The sequence below is a fragment of the Acomys minous genome (assembly GCF_964271855.1).
Source record: "Acomys minous genome assembly, chromosome: 5".
Taxonomy (NCBI): Eukaryota; Metazoa; Chordata; class Mammalia; order Rodentia; family Muridae; genus Acomys; species Acomys minous.
Window position 1 is genome coordinate 32,393,797 of NC_140494.1, and position 18,127 is coordinate 32,411,923.

Genomic DNA, 18,127 nt, shown 5'->3' on the forward strand with positions numbered 1-18,127 from the left:
AGCCAAGGACAATACAGGCGGTAAACCTTAAACCCCTACCCAGATCTAGCCAATGGACAGGACATTCTCCACAGTTGAGTGGAGAGTGGGATATGACTTTCTCACATACTCTGGTGCCTCACCTTTGACCATGTCCCCTGGAGGGGGAGACCTGGTGGCACTCAGAGGAAGGACAGCAGGTTACCAAGAAGAGACTTGATACCCTATGAACATATACAGGGGGAGGTAATCCCCCTCAGGAAAAGTCATAGGGGAGGGGAATAAGGGGGAAATGGGAGGGAGGGAAGAATGGGAGGATACAAGGGATGGGATAACCATTGAGATGTAACAAGAATAAATTAATAAAGAAGAAAAAAAATGAAAAAAAAAGAAAAAGAAAATAAACTCACACACACATGTGTACATACATATACTAAATATACCACCCCCCCACCATCAACATATACATTCACACTCACACATACCATACACACATAGATGCACCCTTCTCACACACCCCACCCCCACACACATACACACTCACACACACACACACTACACACACTACATACACCACACACACATACGTATCACACACACATCACACACATGCATACAGGCATCCTTCTCACATACACCACATGCACACATATGTACAACAATGGTATGATGTTTCTTGTTTGAGCTTTGTTCTACCCTTTCTTTGGCTTGGTGGACAGTTCTATTTAAGTTTTCATGCTTCTAACAATCCATGGTCTAGACAAGAGGTTTACTTCTTTAAAAATTATATTCATATAAACATGATTGAATTAAAAATAATTATTTGGTGTGTAAAATTTTTTTGCCTGCACGTGTGTACAAGCAACTGTGTGCATACCCGGTGTTCACAGAGGTCAGAAGAGGCACCAGATCCCCTGGCACTGGAACTACTACATGAGCCACAATGTGGGTGCTGGGAACTGAACTTTGGTCCTCTTCTTTTTTTTTTTTTTGGTTTTTCAAGACATGGTTTCCCTGTGTAGCCTTGCCTGTCCTAGACTGGCTTTGTAGACCAGGCTGGCCTCGAACTCACAGCGATCTGCCTGCCTCTGCCTTCCGAGTGCATTGGTTCTCTTCTTAACCACTTGTTCTCTCCAGCCCCTTGTTTAAAATTTCAAGTTAATTTATAATTAACATATTCAGTAGGTAATGCTACATCCTGAATGGCTGGGATGACTTGGTGGGGGGGGGGGAGGGGGGCAAGGGAATGAAAAACGGACAGACACACAGACACACATACTGAAAAGCTGATGTGGGGCGGGCTATGCTGCTTTGAGGGAGTGCACATACTTATGAGACAACCCAGGACCTCACGGGGTTTGTTCTGTACAGTCTTGGGAGGAGGTCCCGGTAGGGCTGCAGCCTCGGGCTGGAAACATTCAGGACAGGGAAGCTGGAATTGCTAGTGTTTGCACATTTAAACTCAGACCAGAGGAAGGCTTTGCATCCATCGGAGTCTGACGCAAACGGGGAAGGTTTTGCCATTCCCACAGGTCTGAGACCCTGAGTCCTTGACTTGGCTGTGCCCATGTCAACAGTGCACACTAACTCGGGACCTTATTCACCTCCTATGCGTTCATTCACTGGGGAATCCCTCAGCTCCTCACAAGGTAACTGTATGCCCGCATCTGGGTCAGAAGTAGCTGTCACGAGCCTGTGATTATTAGGGATGAAGCAACTGTGCACAACTTTATTTATTTTTCAAGACATTGTGTAGCCCTGATACTGTCCTTGTAGCATCAGGCTGGCGTTGAGCCCACAGAAGCCAGCTTGCTTCTGCGTCTCCTGGAGGATAATTTCACCTACTTTCAAAAACAATAAAGACTGACCACAAATTGTTCTTTAAGGTATTTTTGTTGTTGTTGTTTTACTTTAATTTGTATATGTATGTGTGTTGGGTTCATGCCATAACACGTGTGGAGGTCAGAGACCAACCAACAGGATTTGGTCGTTCCTTCTATCATGTGGGCCCTGGGGATGGAACTCAGATTGTCAGGCTTGGTGGCAGACATCTTTACCTGCTGAGCTGTCTCACTTGCTCGGTCCATCCATCTTTCTTTCTTTCTTTCTTTCTTCCTTTCTTCCTTTCTCTCTCTCTTCCTTCCTTCCTTCCTTGTTTGCTTGCTTGAGATCTGGAGCATATAAAGAAACAGCCGAATGGCTCAGGGTCAGACAGGTGATAAATGTCTTTCTTAGCTCTGTCTGCTCAGGCCTGCCACGCTTCAGACACCAGGTGTCAGCAGTGTCCTTGCCTTTCTCTGATCTTTACTGTTAGTCAGGACAGTTCCCTCTCTCTCTCTCTCTCTCTCTCAAAAAAAGTTATTAAATGTAATTTTTTGGTTTTTTTTTAGGATTTCATACAAGTACTGTATTTACCTCATTTCACCCCAACTTCTGTATCTCCCGTTATTTCCTCTTAAATTACATTCATGACCTCTTCTGTGGTTATTGTTATACATATATGTATGTATGTAAGTATGTATGCTACTAAGTTTATTTAGTGTTGCTTATATGTACAGGTGTGACCACTGTAAAAGGAACTCTCCCTTCCCTTCCTTCCTTCCTCCTTCCCTCCCTCCCTCCCTCCCTCCCTCCCTCTGGTTTTTAGAGACAGGGTTTCTCTGTATAACAGCCCTGGCTGTCCTAGATTCACTTTGTAGACAAAGCTGCCCTTAAATTCAGAGAGATTTGCCTGCTTCTGCCTGCCCAACCTGAGTGCTGGGATTAAAGGCATGCAACGCCCTGCCCCGCCCCACCCTGCTTCCTTTTCTGCCTTTCTTGGTTTCTCTCCAATTATACTATGTCCACTTAACCATGTCCAAACTAGCTTCATACTTGAGACCCTCTTTGCTGGGTACTGAACGACAGGCAGGACAACCATACTTGGTTTGTCATCTATTCTTCTGACGGTTGTCATGCTAAAGCGTGTGGGATATCTTACTGTGGTTTGATTTAATTTCTTCTAATTAGACGTTGGTTGTCATTTCATATACTTCTTGTGCATTTCTCTTTACATATTTTGAGACAAAGGTCTCCTAGTGCAGGCTGCCTTGAACTGACTGTTTAGGTGAGAATGACCTTGCCAAGTTTTTGGGCTGCAGATTTGCTTTTTACGACCAGTTGGTGTGGTATTGGGAATCGAACCAAGGGCTTTGTGCACTCTAGGCAAGCACTTCACCTTTCCCAGGGCTAGGAAGCTTGTCTTCATGATGCCCAGTGGAGAGACCAGAGGCCCAAAAGACTCTCTCTCCAGGACTCAGCTCTAGACTTGGTCTCCACAGTGGCTTAAGTCAGTTACCAAAAGGAGCACTAGCCCTGAGTGGCAGCCCCGGAGCGGAGGCCCCGCCCCTGTGCGTGGACACACCCTTTACATTCGTGGCCCTGCCATTCTCAACCACACGCATTAGCGTTTCTCCTCACGTGGCTCCATGGTGGTTTTATAGAGGTAGGTCATGGTCACGTGACTGCCATAGGCTGAGGAGAGGTGTGGCTTAGAGGGGGTAGGGGTGGGGGAATACAGATTCCTGACGGAGCTCCGCACCGGTTTTTCCGGTCACGTGCTTTGCGGAGCCTCTGCTAGACGCGTGGTTGCTAGGCAATGCCCATAAGCTCATCCCTAAACTGGATCCTAGGAGTGGAAGATCTGGGCGCCCCGGGCCAACATGGACCAGTACTGCATCCTCGGTCGCATCGGGGAGGGAGCCCACGGCATCGTGTTCAAAGCCAAGCACGTAGAGGTGAGGCCACGCCGCCCGCGCTGCCCGAGGGGTGTCCCCTGCGCGTCCTCTGCCCCATGGCGAGCTGAGGCTGCTAGTGCGCGCGATTGCTGGAGCTCGTACCCCCAGGGGACAGCTCAGTGTTTCCCATCTTAGGGGCGGATCTCTGTGGGTGTCTCCTCCCTGCCCCTACCTTGCCCAAGGTCTTTTGGCAGTGTCTGCTCTCTTTCCTGCACAGACTGGGGAGATCGTTGCCCTAAAGAAGGTGGCCCTGAGGCGGCTGGAGGATGGCATTCCTAACCAGGCCCTAAGGGAAATCAAGGCTCTGCAGGAGATCGAGGACAGTCAGTATGTGAGTGGGGCTGGGTTTAGGGGCGGGTCTCAGGATCCAAGACAGCGGCTTCTCGTCCACTTTCGCTCATTTCCATTCGCCGCTACCCAGCCACAGAATTTTACAGGAGTCCCTTCTAACCCTCCGTTCCTGCCTTCTTAACCCCTTATTTATGCTACCAGATCCCCTCACTGTTCGCCTGAGTACCTCACCCTCCCAGTCTCTCTCATTTACTCGCTCATTGCGTATAGACTCACTCATTTTTCTCATTTAAATATTTTGTGATCTTTTTTTCATCTCTCTTTCCTTTCCTTTTTGTCTCCACCTCTTCCGCCTGCCTGTTCCTCTTCCTTCCTAAGGCGAGGCAGGTGCTGGCCACTAAATTATGCCCAACCATACTGATTCCTCAGCAAGCAACTTGTACCTGTGGAGCGCCTACTTTATTTTGCAGGATGTATTAAAGGCTTTATGTATGCGTGGTCACTGAGTTCACCCTGCTTTTTTTTTTTTTTCTTCTTGCAGCAGTTTTTATTCAGGATCCTGGAGTGACCCCACACCCTGCTTTTAAAAGCAGATTTCGGGTCTTTTTTCAGGAAAGGGAGTGTTTGCTTTTCTTCATGAGTTCATGGGTCCTCTACAGCTGGATGTCACTGGCAGTCAGCTCCTGGGGCCTCCTGAAAGTTCCGGCCTCTGCATAGTGGCAGTGACACTGAGGGATTGGTCCCAGCCTTGCTCCAAAAAACGTGTGTGTGTGTGTGTGTGTGTGTGTGTGTGTGTGTGTGTGTGTGTGTACTGGAATCAGTAGGAGGCAACGAGGCCACACACCGGGTGTGTATCTGTGTGCTGGTCTGTTGTGAAGGCTGGTGGTATGTTTCAGGACTGACTGTAGATGAGATAAATTTTACTTTTTAAATCTTTTATAACATGTGTACTAACTGAATGTAGGTGCGTGTTTTGATTTGTCCGATGATTATTTACTACAAAACAATGAGATGGTTCTCCTTTTGTTGTAGTTTTTAAAAATAAAAGGGCTTCCCAGACGGCTTGTGTGTGGGACAGTTGCTACAGGATCCATAAGGATGTTGAAGGTTGCCAGCCAGTTTTTGTTTTTGTTTTATTTGTTTGTTTTTCGAGACAAGGTTTCTCTGTGTAGCCTTGGCTGTCCTGGACTCGCTTTGTAGACCAAGCTGGCCTTGAACTCACAGAGATCTGCTTGCCTCTGCCTCCCGAGTGTTGGGATTAAAGGCATGTACCGTCACGCCTGGTGGTTGCCAGCCATTTTAACTAACTAATTAATTTATATTTAATTTTATATGCACGAACACTTTGCTTTCATGTATGTGTGTGTGTGTGTGTGCCATGTGTGTGCCTCGTGCTCATGGAGGCCAGCAGAGGGTGTCAGGTTTCCTGGAACTGGAGTTACAGGTGGGTGTGAGGCACGGTGTGGATGCTGGGAACCAAACCTGGGTCCTCTGCAAGAGCAACACGTACTCTTAACCTCTGTACTGTCGCCTCAGACCCAGGTTTTCATTTTAAAAATACAGAGGGAAGCTGGGCGTGGTGGCGCACGCCTTTAATCCCAGCACTGGGGAGGCAGAGGCAGGCGGATTGCTGTGAGTTCGAGGCCAGCTTGGTCTACAAAGTGAGTCCAGGACAGCCAAGGCTACACAGAGAGACCCTGTCTAGAAAAAAAAAAATACAGAGGGAGTGGGCAGTGTTAAGCAGGTGAATGGCAGGTGGGTGTCGTACTCCACCTGTGAGTCCAGTGTTTGCAAGGTATTGGGCAGGGGACCCCTGGAGCCAGCTGGCTAGTCATACCTGCGTATTGGTTAAGCTCTGAGTTCAATAGAGAGGCATTGTCTCAACCAATAATGTGGAGATAATTAAAGAAGACTCCCAACCTCAGCCACAGGTCTCCACATGCTCATGCACACATACCAATACACACGTGGGAACATACATCCAGAGACACAGACATATGTAAGAAGGTACAGATAGTGTGGGTTTTCCCAGCCTGTATCACCATCTTCACTTCTTAGGTGTCCCTCCAGGACTAGCGTCCATATAGTTTTCAGGAGCGCGGGACAGAAGAGACGCGTTCGTTCCTAGAGGATGCACTGTTCAGCTGAACAGTGTGGTTTACGCCTGTAATCCCAGCACTTAGGTAGTGGAGGCAGGGGGATCCAGAGTAGTAGGTCGTCTTCTGCTCCACAGTGGCTTCAAGTCCTTTCCTCTGTACCGCTTCCGAAAGGACACTCCTTTTCTTGTCCCTCTAGTCATCTCTGCCAGCCTCTGGGCCCTGTGCTGTCCGCTTTCCTTGCTCAGACCTGCTTCCCTGACATCTGCGCAGCCTCCCTTGGCCAAACCGGCCTTCTAAATAAAGCATGCGTCCTCCCTTTGCCCTCTCACAATCACACTGCCTTCTAGCCCCGAACCTTCCAGAACATAAACATATTCCCTTTATTATTTGTTGGCCATTTATTCTCTGTTCTGTCAGCTCCCCAGAGTCCCTGCGTCCTAGGGCACTGCTCTGTGCAGGGACAGCCTTAAGACCTTGGTAGCTGCTGTGTGTGATGTGTTTTCATTGTCCCCAAACCCACCGGGGAAGGTGTGACTTCTGGTTCTGTCCACAGGAAATGGGTGGCATCTGGGACTCGAGCATGCCTCTCCTGGTGATCTGCATGTGGGTGGGCTGGGTTGAGCAGTGGGGTGCTACTGCCCACTAAGTGACATTCTGACCTTTTTCTTGATTACTAGTGGAGAGTTAACACATCCTTGGATAGCAGAGCACCTTGAGCCCTGAGCTCCCTGGCTATTTCTGCCTGCCTAGGCTTCTGTGCCTGGGCTAATGGTGCTGCTGGTAGTGGGGCAGGAGCAGAGGAGGTCTGGAGGTGAGTCTAGACGCTAGAGGCTGATGGGACGTCTGCCCTCAGGTGGTGCAGCTGAAGGCCGTGTTCCCACATGGTGCAGGCTTTGTGCTGGCTTTCGAGTTTATGCTGTCCGACCTGGCAGAAGTGGTACGCCATGCCCAGAGGCCACTGGCCCCAGCGCAAGTCAAGAGCTACCTGCAGATGCTGCTCAAAGGAGTTGCATTTTGTCATGCCAACAACATTGTGCATCGGGTTAGTACCAGTGCGGCCTCTGGTGGGCTGGGGCGAGCTAGTCCTCGATGAGGGTTCAGTCAAAAGGTCTTGAGGTAATCAGCCAGGGCTGTGGCTCTAAAGGAGATGGGGGCTTGGCTGCCTGTACCTTGTCCCCAAACCCTGACTAGGTACACGGGGACTGATGGCTTATTTTTGTATGCCCAGGACCTGAAGCCTGCTAACCTGCTCATCAGTGCCTCAGGCCAGCTCAAGATAGCTGACTTTGGCCTGGCCCGGGTCTTCTCTTCAGATGGTAATCGTCTCTACACACATCAGGTGGCCACCAGGTAGTGGGGCTGTACCCCTCCCCGCCAGGCCTCTCACCGGGGAAGAGATGCTTCTGCGCCTCTGTCCAGGCACGGGCTGTAAGGCTGGGATGAACTCCTGTAGCTTCTCAGACCAACAACCCAGCTGTGAACTCAAACCCTTTTCCCCCTAGGTGGTACCGAGCTCCTGAGCTCCTGTACGGTGCTCGGCAGTATGACCAAGGCGTTGACCTATGGTGAGACACTGGGCACATGCGGGCGATGTAGGCTGTGGGTTGTCCTCTCTGGTCAGTGATGTGAGCAGCTTGGGACCGGTGTTCTTCACCTGTTTTTCACTTGGTTGGGCGACTCTTAGGGGAGTCGTAGCCTCAGGTGGGAGGCTTCTGGGAGTGGGGAGTAAAGTGGCCCGAGGTACAAGGCGCGTAGTATGTTAAGGCATCTGACTTGAGGCGACTGTGAGCTGAGTGACGTTTGGGTCCCTAGGTGTGAAGGTTCAGCTTTTGGGGGGATGTCCAGAGGTCTGCGATTTGGGTTGTTTTGCATTTCTGCTCCCCCAAATGGAGGAGGAGCTGGGTGTCCCAGACATGAGGGTATAAGTGTCTTGGAGCTGTGGGGGCTGTTCTGTTCTAGACGTCGGTGGAGGGATGCTGCGTGCATGGCTGTGTGAGGCGTTAGAGCTGCTGAGGGTAGCTTGATCACCCACACATGACATCGCCAGCTGCTTAGGTCTGTCTCCACAGGGCTGTGGGCTGCATTATGGGAGAACTGTTGAATGGGTCCCCCCTGTTCCCGGGAGAAAATGACATCGAACAACTTTGCTGTGTGCTTCACATCCTGGGCACCCCCAGTCCTCGAATCTGGCCGGTTAGTAGCATCCATTGCTGGGGAGGGGCCCGGGTTTGCTCCATTCCCCAGGGGCAAGTGACTTCTCCCTATGTAGGTGTCCTGGGACCCAGTCTCCCTTGACCAATGGAGACCAATGTCTTGACCCTGCAGGTGGGGATGGGGGGCAGGGCTTATCTGGGTAGCATCACAGCAAAGGAGGGCAGGCGTGGGTGATGGTGAGCTCTGGGCTGGATGAACAACTGAAAGGCTGCATCAGCAGTGGTGAGGTGGGGCTGCTCTCACTCCCCCTTTTCTCTTCTGGCCTCAGGAGATCACAGAGCTGCCTGACTACAACAAGATCTCCTTCAAGGAGCAGGCACCAGTACCCCTGGAGGAGGCGCTGCCCGATGCCTCTCCCCAGGCCCTGGACCTGCTGAGTCAGTTCCTCCTCTACCCCCCAGGTCAGCGGATCGCGGCCTCCCAGGTAGGGTTAAGAGGTTATGGTCACTGTTCCCGATACTCCGTATTTAGTAGCTATGGGACCCTACCTAGTTAGCGGCTCTCAGAACTTGTGTGGGGTTGAACCCCAGGAGATGGGGCTCTGATGGGGTGTTCTCCAGGGGGCTTGAGTTGCCCTCTGTCCACTGCGTCTTCCTTGTCACTGGCTCTTCCCCAACAGTCATAGGTTTTGAAGGTGTGAGTGTTGTGTCCTCCTCATCCTGATTGCTCCTGTCATGTCCCCGTCCCTCCTGTGTTTGCTTCTGTCGAGTCCTCAGGCTTTCCTTTGGGCTTGTGCTGCTGCGTCTTAGCTCTTCAAAGCCCGCAGCATCGCTCTAGTCTTCTTCAGCCTTTCTCCCCAGCTCTGTTGTATGACTTATCTTGGGAGACATGCTCGAGTGTTCATGCCAGATAACAAACGTGCCCTGAGCCTGGCTATAGTTCCGGGTGCTTCCTGAGACTTGTGAGTTTTCGTTACTTCCTGAGTTTTTAAGGAATGTTTCAGTTGGGAGGAAATAGCTCCACAATGAGCTCTCCTTTTTTGCTGGGACATAGTGTGCATTTTGCCCTTTTCTCTGGTTTTTGTCTTTCCTCTGGTGCAAGGCTTTTCAGCTCTCTGCCATGTCCCCGCCTGCTGGAACAGTGCTGTGGGTGTAGGTACCCAGGCAAGGTTTGCTGAGTCAGACGAATGATTCTGGGGACAGACAGTGACTGGGTTTCTTCTTCTGCCCCTTATTTGCTGCCCTCAGGCCCTTCTGCACCAGTATTTCTTCACAGCTCCCCTGCCTGCCCATCCGTCTGAGCTACCCATCCCTCAGCGCCCAGGGGGACCTGCCCCGAAGGCTCACCCAGGGCCCCCCCATGTCCATGACTTCCACGTGGACCGGCCTCTAGAGGAGTCACTGCTGAACCCAGAGCTGATTCGTCCCTTCATCCCAGAGGGGTGAGGTGCTGGCGCAGTCCTGCCTGCTGGCCCCGGGAGCACCTAGCCAGCCATTGCCTCTTCCTGATTTGCCTCCATGGCCTCCTGTCTAACTCCTTAGCCTGCTTGAGGGCTGTGCTCCAGGAGGCAGAACCGTGAAGATGTGCAGGCCAGCAGAGAGAGACTCATAGCCTACCAGCACAGCTTCCAGAAATGGCTATCTGTGCCCTTCTCCAGGGCCTCACCACATCTCAGCGGGGCCACCTACCCTTGGCGTGATTCCTCAGGGTCTACCTCCTGCTCAAGGACACGGCTATTAGAGCAGCTCCTGGGGAGGCCCAGGGAGTACGCTGGTGTCATACCGGGTACACCGCTGGGAAGGCAGGCTTGCTCTGGTTGGGTTTTCAGAGCTCTCTGGGTCAGGATTTGAGATTGATATATAAGCCCTGGGTGTGTGTGGCTGTGTCTGCACCTTGTCTGTTTCTGTTGAGGAGATTGATAAAGGTGGTCCTTAATTCACAGGGTCAGTCACACACAAGGTGCCCCAGTAAGGGCCGTTTTGGTGCTGAGGCTTCCTGTGCCATCCAGTGACTTGGATGTGTATTTGGGAGTTGGGGGGGGGGGGGTCCAGAAGTTGAGACCCAGGGATGCACATTCCAGCTTCCAAAGCACACTTTCCACATCTCGGGGGACTGATCAGTTTTCCTACAGGATGAGAGGGAGCCTGAGGTGCCGTGCAGATGTGAAGCAGGCATTCCTGGAATTTACTCAGTAAATAAAACTCCAGTGTAACTCAGCCAGCTTGTGGTTTTTAAATTTTTATTTATTTTTTATTTTTTTAGTTTTTTGAGACAGGGTTTCTCTGTGCTGTCTTGGCTATCCTGAACTTGCTTTGTAGACTAGGCTGGCCTCGAACTCACTGTGATCCACCTGCCTCTGCCTCCCAAGTGCTGGGATTAAAGGCGTGCACCCCCATGCCAGCTTGTCCATTTTTATTTCAAAGGAATATAGTAAGATGAGTCTTAAAAAAAAAAACAGTGGTGTTCTCAACTTCCTAATGCTGCAACCCTTTAATACAGTTCCAAATGTTGTGGTGATCACAACCACAAAACTACTTTTGTTGCTACTGCATAACTGTAATTTTGCTACTGTTAAGAATCATAGCTGGGCGTGGTGGTTGGCTGCTGGCCTAAATACTTACAAGGAAGAGCACAGATGTTGCTTTCAGAAGCCTGACTTGGTCATAATCCGACCTCTATTGTTCTGGTTACATCTTTGCATACTCTAAGGTTAGCTGAGCCCAGCCGGATAACATGGGCTGAAGTTAGAAAATGCAGGCAGTAGATGGCGCTATAGGCCTTTGTGATACGCTCCATATAGCATGCACGTGCTAGAGAGTGGAGATACACATTGAGAGGAGGGAAAGGAGCAAAGGAAAACACGAGTTTCTTAAACTCTCTGAACCCCAAAAGGCCCAGAGGACAAGCAGTCATTGCTAGTGCTGTAAACCACGTGACTCAGATAAGCTCAGCCTGAGCAGGGCAGTTTCCACCTTAGGCCGTCACCTCCTCAGAGCCAGGGACCTCGAACCATGATGAGGGCACCACCTCCAGGATAGGTTAGAGTGCTGGCCTTGTGATGGCCTTGTGGGAACCTGGTCAGCCCAAAGCAGTGGAGCACTGCAAGGGTTGGGGGTCAGGGAAATCCGGGCAGAAGAGGGGTGGGGGGCAGGAGAGTGGGAGGGGGAGGGGGGAGAGTGAGAAGTGGGGAGGGGGGAGAGCGGGAGGGCTTGTGGAAAGCTGGCTTCAGTGCTGGCATTTGTGCTCCTTTTGTCACCTTAAGGTGAAAATAGAGACAAATAGTCACTGTGGCTTATCCCCAAGATAGGGACTTTGACAAGACCATAGGAGCCACCCCCATGGTTGGTGGGTCACTCCTGGGCTGCTTGCCACTCAGAAACATCTTGGTTCCCTCTGAGTTTGTCTCAAGTCAGTACCTTTCCCATCTTATGTGTATGAGCATTTTGCCTGCATGCATGTCTGTGCACAGCGTGTGTGTGTGTTGTCTGGTGCCAGCAGAAGTCAGAAAGGGGCATCACTCCCTCCGGAACTGGAGTTGCAGATGGTTATGAGCAGCCACGTGGGCCCTAACCCTGAGTGGATAATCATCACCTGCCTGGGCTGGTCCTTAGAACTTCCCTAGAAGTTGGCAGTGCCAGGGTCATTTGTTTCTGCTCATCTTTGTTTAGGTCTTGGGGAAACTATGACCTGGGCCAATGTAACAGTCACTTACCAAAGAGCAGCTCCATGGCCCTTCTCTTGTAAGAGCATGGCTTCATACGTTTGTCCCTTTTAGTATCATTCTTCATACATGCATACTTCCCAGAATTACATCTTAACATGTATGGACCTTCCAGGATCATTTCTCATACATGCATACTTACCAGGGTTATGGCGTCATATGTGTGTGCCTTCTAGGAGAAGATCTTTCCTTATTCTTCTACTTTTCCATTTATAATTTAAAAAAAAACAAACTGAGGTTCAGTTGGTACATAAAGTGAACCTGCTAGTGAGTACTTGTAATCCTGACACCTGGGAGGTAGAGGCAGGAGGATCAAAAGTTCAGGACTAATCCTTGGCTACAAAGAAAGTTCAGGGCTAGTCTGAGCTACGTGAGAATCTGTATAAAAACAAACAAACAAACAAACAAAAACCCCACCAAATCTAGAGGAATGTGTAGAAGAAAATGTTTCTTGCTCATGGGTTAGTTGTTCACAGCACCTGTGGATAGTGAATGTGTAGGAGAAATAAAGAGAATAAAGTGAGAGGTGAAAAATGCAAGAGCCTGTCTTGATGGGTGCCCTTTAGTTTGTTTTGTGGTTTGTGTGTTCATGTGCAAAAATGTGTGTAGGTGTGTGCACCCATGATGATCATAAGAGGGCAGAAATCAACACTGAATGTGTTCCTCTATCACTTCGCACCGTATTGCTTTGGAGACAGGCTCTTTCCCTGAGCCCCCAGCTAAACTGACTGGAGAGCAAGCTCAGGGCCTCCTGTTGCCTCTGCCTCTCAGTTCTGGGCTTCCAGAGACACACAGTACCACAAGCCAGCTCTCTGTGTCTTCCCATAGCCAGTGCAGTCTGCACAGGGAGGGAGCCCAGTGTGTGGAATAGAGTACAGAGCCTTTGCTATGGCTCACACAGCTTTCTGTGACTGGGCTTGGGCCCTTCAATTTCACCATTGTCCACAGGAGTGGCTGTAGAAAAGTGTGGGTGAAGGAGAGATAAACCTGTTTTTTAGGATCCCAAGTGCGGGATCAGAATGGTCTCGTGAAAGAACAGGTGAAGTTAATTCACTAGACGAGCAACCACCTCGTGCAGGAGCTTAATTGTTGACAGCTGAAAAGATCCCGTGAACAGACTCTAGGAGGAGATATATAAATGAGCCCAGAACTAGAGGAGGGGGCTTTTTGGAGACTTGGGATAGATTTGGCTGTTCATCACTGCACTTCAAGACGCTCCTAGAGAGAAGCGCTCAAGGGAAGGCTTTGGGGCTCTGGCTCCTGCTGAGGTTCTGCATTCTGGTTACCCCAGGTTCCAGCAGAAGAAGTCCTGCGGCTCATGCCCAGAGAATCGTTCCTCGGAATTGATATCCTTAAGGTTTTGTTATTGTGTCCATTAATCCTCATTTCCTATTGTTTTGGTTAGTCGGGTTATAAGTGACGTATGGTCAGTCACTAAGTTATTTATAAAATATATTGGTTACGAAAATTGAGCCTACATGTGGGTGCCTGGACAGGACATCGGAGGTGAGATTTCTTGAGGGGCAAAACAGCTTCACCCCCTCTTACCAGAAACTTACTAGGAAGTCTGTCTTTATTTCTTAAAAAGATTTATTTTATTTTATATGTATGAGTGTGAGGTGAGGGTGTCAGATCATCTGGAACTAGGAGCTGGGAACTGAAACTCAGTCTTCTGCAAGAGCAGCAACTACTTTTACCCCCCAGCTATCTCTGCAGCCCCCACCCCCAGTTTTGGGACAGGACCTCACTATGTAGTCCACACTGGCCTCAAACCTGTGACCCTGCTGTGTCAGCCTCTCCAGGGCTGGCATTTAGGAATGCGGCAGACGGGGAGTTTTGATGTACTGAGTGCTGGGGAGGCAGTAGTGACATACACAGATATAAACCTGTTTCCTGGGTTTTCATCTAAAAAGGGGCATGGACCTTTATGAGATACATGCAGATCGACTTTAACTTTTCTTTTTCTGTAGGAATGCTCAGGACCAATTGGAGTGGTCATTTTAAATGCCCTTTCAGTTGGGACTTTTGAACGTGTCTTTTTTCTTCAGTTGCTCATTTTGATCCCTTCATTTAACCTAGTTCCTTCCCAACGTATACTTAAAAAACACTAATCTTTTCGTCATTGTAGGAGACTTAAGATGACAAACTTAAAACACTGCAGCACGTTTATGGCTTAAAGATTCTTCTTCAGCAAGCGTGGTGGTGTGAATGTTACCCTAGTACAAGGGGAGAGGAAGTGGGGGAGTTGCCAGCCTGCTCTACTTAGTGGTCAGTCAGGGATACACAGTGAGACCCTGTTGCTCTTTTAAGTACCCTATGGTCAGCGGGGCTTTCTGGCAGTGGTCACCAGAACCATATACCCTGCAGGCTGCCTGCCTCAGTAAAAGTCAGTCTGACACTCCTAATGGCTGCATCCGCGGTGTCCTAGTGTGCATTTACCATTTGAAAGCAAGAAGGAGGAAGGGCTGAGAGTAGGTCTGGTGGTAGAGTGCTTGCCTAGCGGGCACACAGGAGGCCTGAGTTTATTCTCCCTTCACAGATGGGGGGTGGGGGTGGGGGTGGGGCAGGGGGGAGGAACAGAGGCAGGACCAAGGTCGTTCTTGGCTACACAGTGAGTTTGAGGCCCGCCTGGGCTGCAATGAGACTTCACAAAAAAGAAATGAAAGCATTGGAGGCCAGCACAACTGCACTCAGGAGCAATGAGTAGGCAGCCATTGGGATGTTTTTTGATATTAAATATATGTGGAGTGGAAACTCTTATGTGATGATGGAAACCACAGAGAGATGGTCTCTGCCAAAGGGTGGAATTATTCCTTCTCTTAGGCCTAGAGAATATTATTTTTATTAGCATTTTACTTTAATTTTTTGATAGTTCAATTTAAATTACTTTAGTATTTTTATTTATATATTAGTCAGATCATATTATGTATTTATTTAAAGACAACATGATTCTCAAATTTCTCTGCATTTGCTCAACAATCCCTCAGAAGAGTAGTGCCGTTCTTCCTCACGTTCTCCGTGAGACAGGATTTGGAACTGCCCTGGGAGATCTATCAGAGGCCATACTTAGAGGCAGTGGTCATACAACCATAGCCTTTCCCCATCCGATCAGGAGACATTCCACAGAAGGCCAGGGCTAGCATTTGGAGATGGGACCTGCATCAGACCCTTGGCTCTGCTCACGGCATGGCTCACAGTGCCTCGTTTTGTGCTACCAGGGCTGCCTTGGTCTTCATGGGAGGTCACTTCTCAGGTAGCTACGAGTTAACATACAGCCTGGGTGATCAAAAGGCTTGTACTACAGGCTGTAAGTCTTCCCACTTCTTACGGCTTTGTACATGGCCCAAAAGGGCCAGAGAAGGTCTTTGTTTATAGTGTGGCAGTGGTGCCATCATAATGGAGGTTGCCCCTGAAGCTGCAGGGGTGAGTGCTGTACTCATGAGGCCTGAATTTAGATCCACAGAACCCACATTAAAAAAAAAAATCTAGGCAGAGAGGTGCACACCTGTAGTCCTGGTGCTGGGAAGACAGAGACAGGAGGATGCCAGAAACCTGCTGGCCAGCTAGTCTAGCTGAGTCAGTGAGCTCTAGGCCCAGTGAAACTCTGAGGCAGTAAGTAAGGCGCAGGGGCATTGGGAGAGATACCAGACATCAGTCTCTGGGCTCCTCCACACATGTTCATACACATACATGAGTGAACATGTCGACACATGCGTGCACACACACACAGAAACAGAGAGAGAGACACACACACAGACACAGAGACACATAGAGACAGAGAGACACGAAGGCGCGCATACACACAGAGACACGTGCCCACCCACACAGACTCACACAGAGATAGACAGACACACATGTACACACAGACACATATATATACACACACAAATACCACAAAAGGAAAAAAACGCCCTCAGCCTCTCACCCCCATCCCCAGTGGGCTTAGATGTGCACAGCCACCCGTATGTTTAAAGCTGGTCCTTTAGATTCAAGGGTGGCGACTTTTTAAAGAAAGCCTCTGAAGTGTCAGCGTATTTGGCAGACACGGGGTCCTGAATGATGGAGGCTCACATGACAAAGCTTGAGTCTCTGGGATTGCTGCCTTTTCATTTAACGATCTTGGAAAATCACAGCCTACATGACAGATCCACTCAAGGCACAACAGCACTGTGTTTGTGGGTAGCCAACCCCCGCTTCCTCTAACTCACCTGTAACTCCCAGGACCATTTTTGTTATTTATTTACTTATTCACGTTACGTAAGCCTATTGAAGCCAGCTCCCTTCCCTCCTCTGGGTCCCACCCGTCTTCCCTCTTTCTCTCCTCCCCTTCTTCTCATCCCCTCCCCCCACCAACCCGCCCTGGCCCTTAAGTGCATCCTCTTCTACTGATGTCCCACAAGGCAGCCCAGCTAGAGGAAAGTGATCCAAAAGAGGCAACAGAGTCCATGTCAGAGATAGCCCCTGCTCTAATTGCTAGGAGACCCTCATGAAGGCCAAGCTGTCCATCAGCTACATCTGTGTAGGGACTAGGTCCAGTCCATGCATGCTCTTTGGTTGGTGGTTCATTCTCTGTGAGCCCCCGTGGGTCCTGGGACCATCCTAACCCTTCTCTGATCTAAGCCTACTCTATCCAGTCCCCTCTGATGAAAGATGAGTAAAGGCTCCCACCAAACAGTCAGATGCCAAGAGGACAGCGCCCAGGACACACCACATAGGCACCTAAGCATGCCATAAATACCTGCCATTAGTCACATATGCCTTAAGAAGTAAACATTTGCTGGATTGAATGACAGCCTGTTAATTATGAGCATGGATGGAATTTTCTCATGGTTTTACAAAGGAGACTAAGCCGGGTGTGGTGGTGCACACCTTTAATCCCAGCACTTGGGAGGCAGAGTCGGGTGGATTGCTGTGAGTTCGAGGCCAGCCTGGTCTACAAAGTGAGTCCAGGGACAGCCGTGGCTAACACAAAGAGACCCTGTCTCGAAAAACAAACAAACAAACAAACAAAAAACCAAACCAAAACAAAGGAGACTACATTCAGGGAAAATGTAAACATCCAATTCTGTGGAGGTGGCTGGTCACACTCGGTGTAAAAGTGGACAAGAGTGGATGAGACGGCGTTAACAGCAGTGACTCGCCCTCAGGTCTGTGGTGACTGTGTGCTGAGGAGGATGTGTTCATCCACAGAGGTCAACCACTGTAACCTTGGCGTGTCTACAGGAAGGCAACAGGATGTGGAGGAGGCTCCCGACAGGGAAGTGTGATAAGCATGTGTGAGGAAAGCATTCTGTTCTGATAGTGGGCGGTGGCAGGACACCGGGAGCCTGGCAGAAAGGCCCAGAGGGAGATGTGTGACGTGTGCTGTGCGGATTTCATACTCACCAAGCACTATCTGCTCCTAAGCCGCCTGGCGCTGCACGTGCCTTTGCTGTGAGTGGAAGAAGGTGCCTAACAGCCTGCGTGCGTGTCGACTCTGAGCCACTCAGTTCAAATATTCCTTATTGCAGGTGGCTACAGTGCAATCCAGATCCATGTGAACTTGCTCATGTTAGTGCTAGTCAGTTTGCAAGTCTCTGAATTGCTTGGCCTTTTCTCAGGAGCCCCCAGTCTATGGGGAAGCAACAGTCTTTAGACATACCAAGAAATAGTGTCTTAGTTGACACAAACCGTTTTAAATCTGAGCTTGGATCTGTTTAAAAGTTCTGCTTCATAGCCGGTGAACTTGCTGTCTTCCATGTGGTGCAGAGCACACCTGGGGTGCCTCCTTCCTCATGGTGAGTATACCTTTTGTGTACTGCAGAACTAGTTTTGTTGTTAAAATGAGCTGACCTCATTTTTTTTTTTCAGGGGTGGGGTAAGTGGTCCAGTTGAACTCTTAATGTGAATAAACTTATCAGTCTTACTGTTCCTTGAATCCAAAATGGCTGACTACAAGTTGGGACAATCACAAGATCTTTAAGTACCAATTCACTGTTGGGGAAGAGGACATTGCAAACACAGAAAACAAGATGCTTAAAGGAAATAGATACAAAATGGAGGCAGAAATGCCTGAATTTATTTCATGTGTAGTTGCCTTGTAGGACCAAGTGAAAAACCAGTTCTGA

At 49.5% G+C, this 18,127-nt stretch overlaps 2 protein-coding genes across 3 annotated transcripts in view; both read left to right on the forward strand.

Moving 5' to 3' along the window:
* The first annotated feature begins 3,496 nt into the window (after positions 1-3,496).
* The window catches only part of LOC311598136 (uncharacterized protein), a 133,798-nt gene continuing 119,167 nt past the window's right edge, over positions 3,497-18,127 (forward strand). The window contains exon 1 of the mRNA XM_084783038.1: positions 3,497-3,602. The gene's annotated coding sequence lies outside the window, so the exon portion shown is untranslated. The remainder of the gene's footprint in view (positions 3,603-18,127) is intronic.
* CDK20 (cyclin dependent kinase 20) lies at positions 3,599-10,694 on the forward strand. 2 transcript variants are annotated; one of them, XM_084783053.1, is made up of 8 exons: positions 3,599-3,755; positions 3,973-4,086; positions 6,999-7,187; positions 7,374-7,495; positions 7,648-7,710; positions 8,215-8,338; positions 8,628-8,783; positions 9,547-10,694. In XM_084783053.1, the coding sequence occupies exons 1-8, from the start codon at positions 3,681-3,683 to the stop codon at positions 9,742-9,744; spliced, it is 1,041 nt and encodes a 346-aa protein (XP_084639179.1). In that variant the 5' UTR covers positions 3,599-3,680; the 3' UTR covers positions 9,745-10,694. The 2 variants fall into 2 exon arrangements, with proteins under 2 accessions (XP_084639179.1, XP_084639180.1); XM_084783054.1 differs by having other exon boundaries at positions 8,628-8,760; positions 9,547-9,737.

Bases quoted from the DNA above. Each gene is read 5' to 3' on its own strand.
- CDK20 (XM_084783053.1), top strand. From the start codon at position 3,681: ATGGACCAGTACTGCATCCTCGGTCGCATCGGGGAGGGAGCCCACGGC. The intron at 4,087-6,998 runs GTGAGTGGGGCT...GTCTGCCCTCAG, and splicing joins AGATCGAGGACAGTCAGTAT to GTGGTGCAGCTGAAGGCCGT. The intron at 7,188-7,373 runs GTTAGTACCAGT...TTGTATGCCCAG, and splicing joins CCAACAACATTGTGCATCGG to GACCTGAAGCCTGCTAACCT.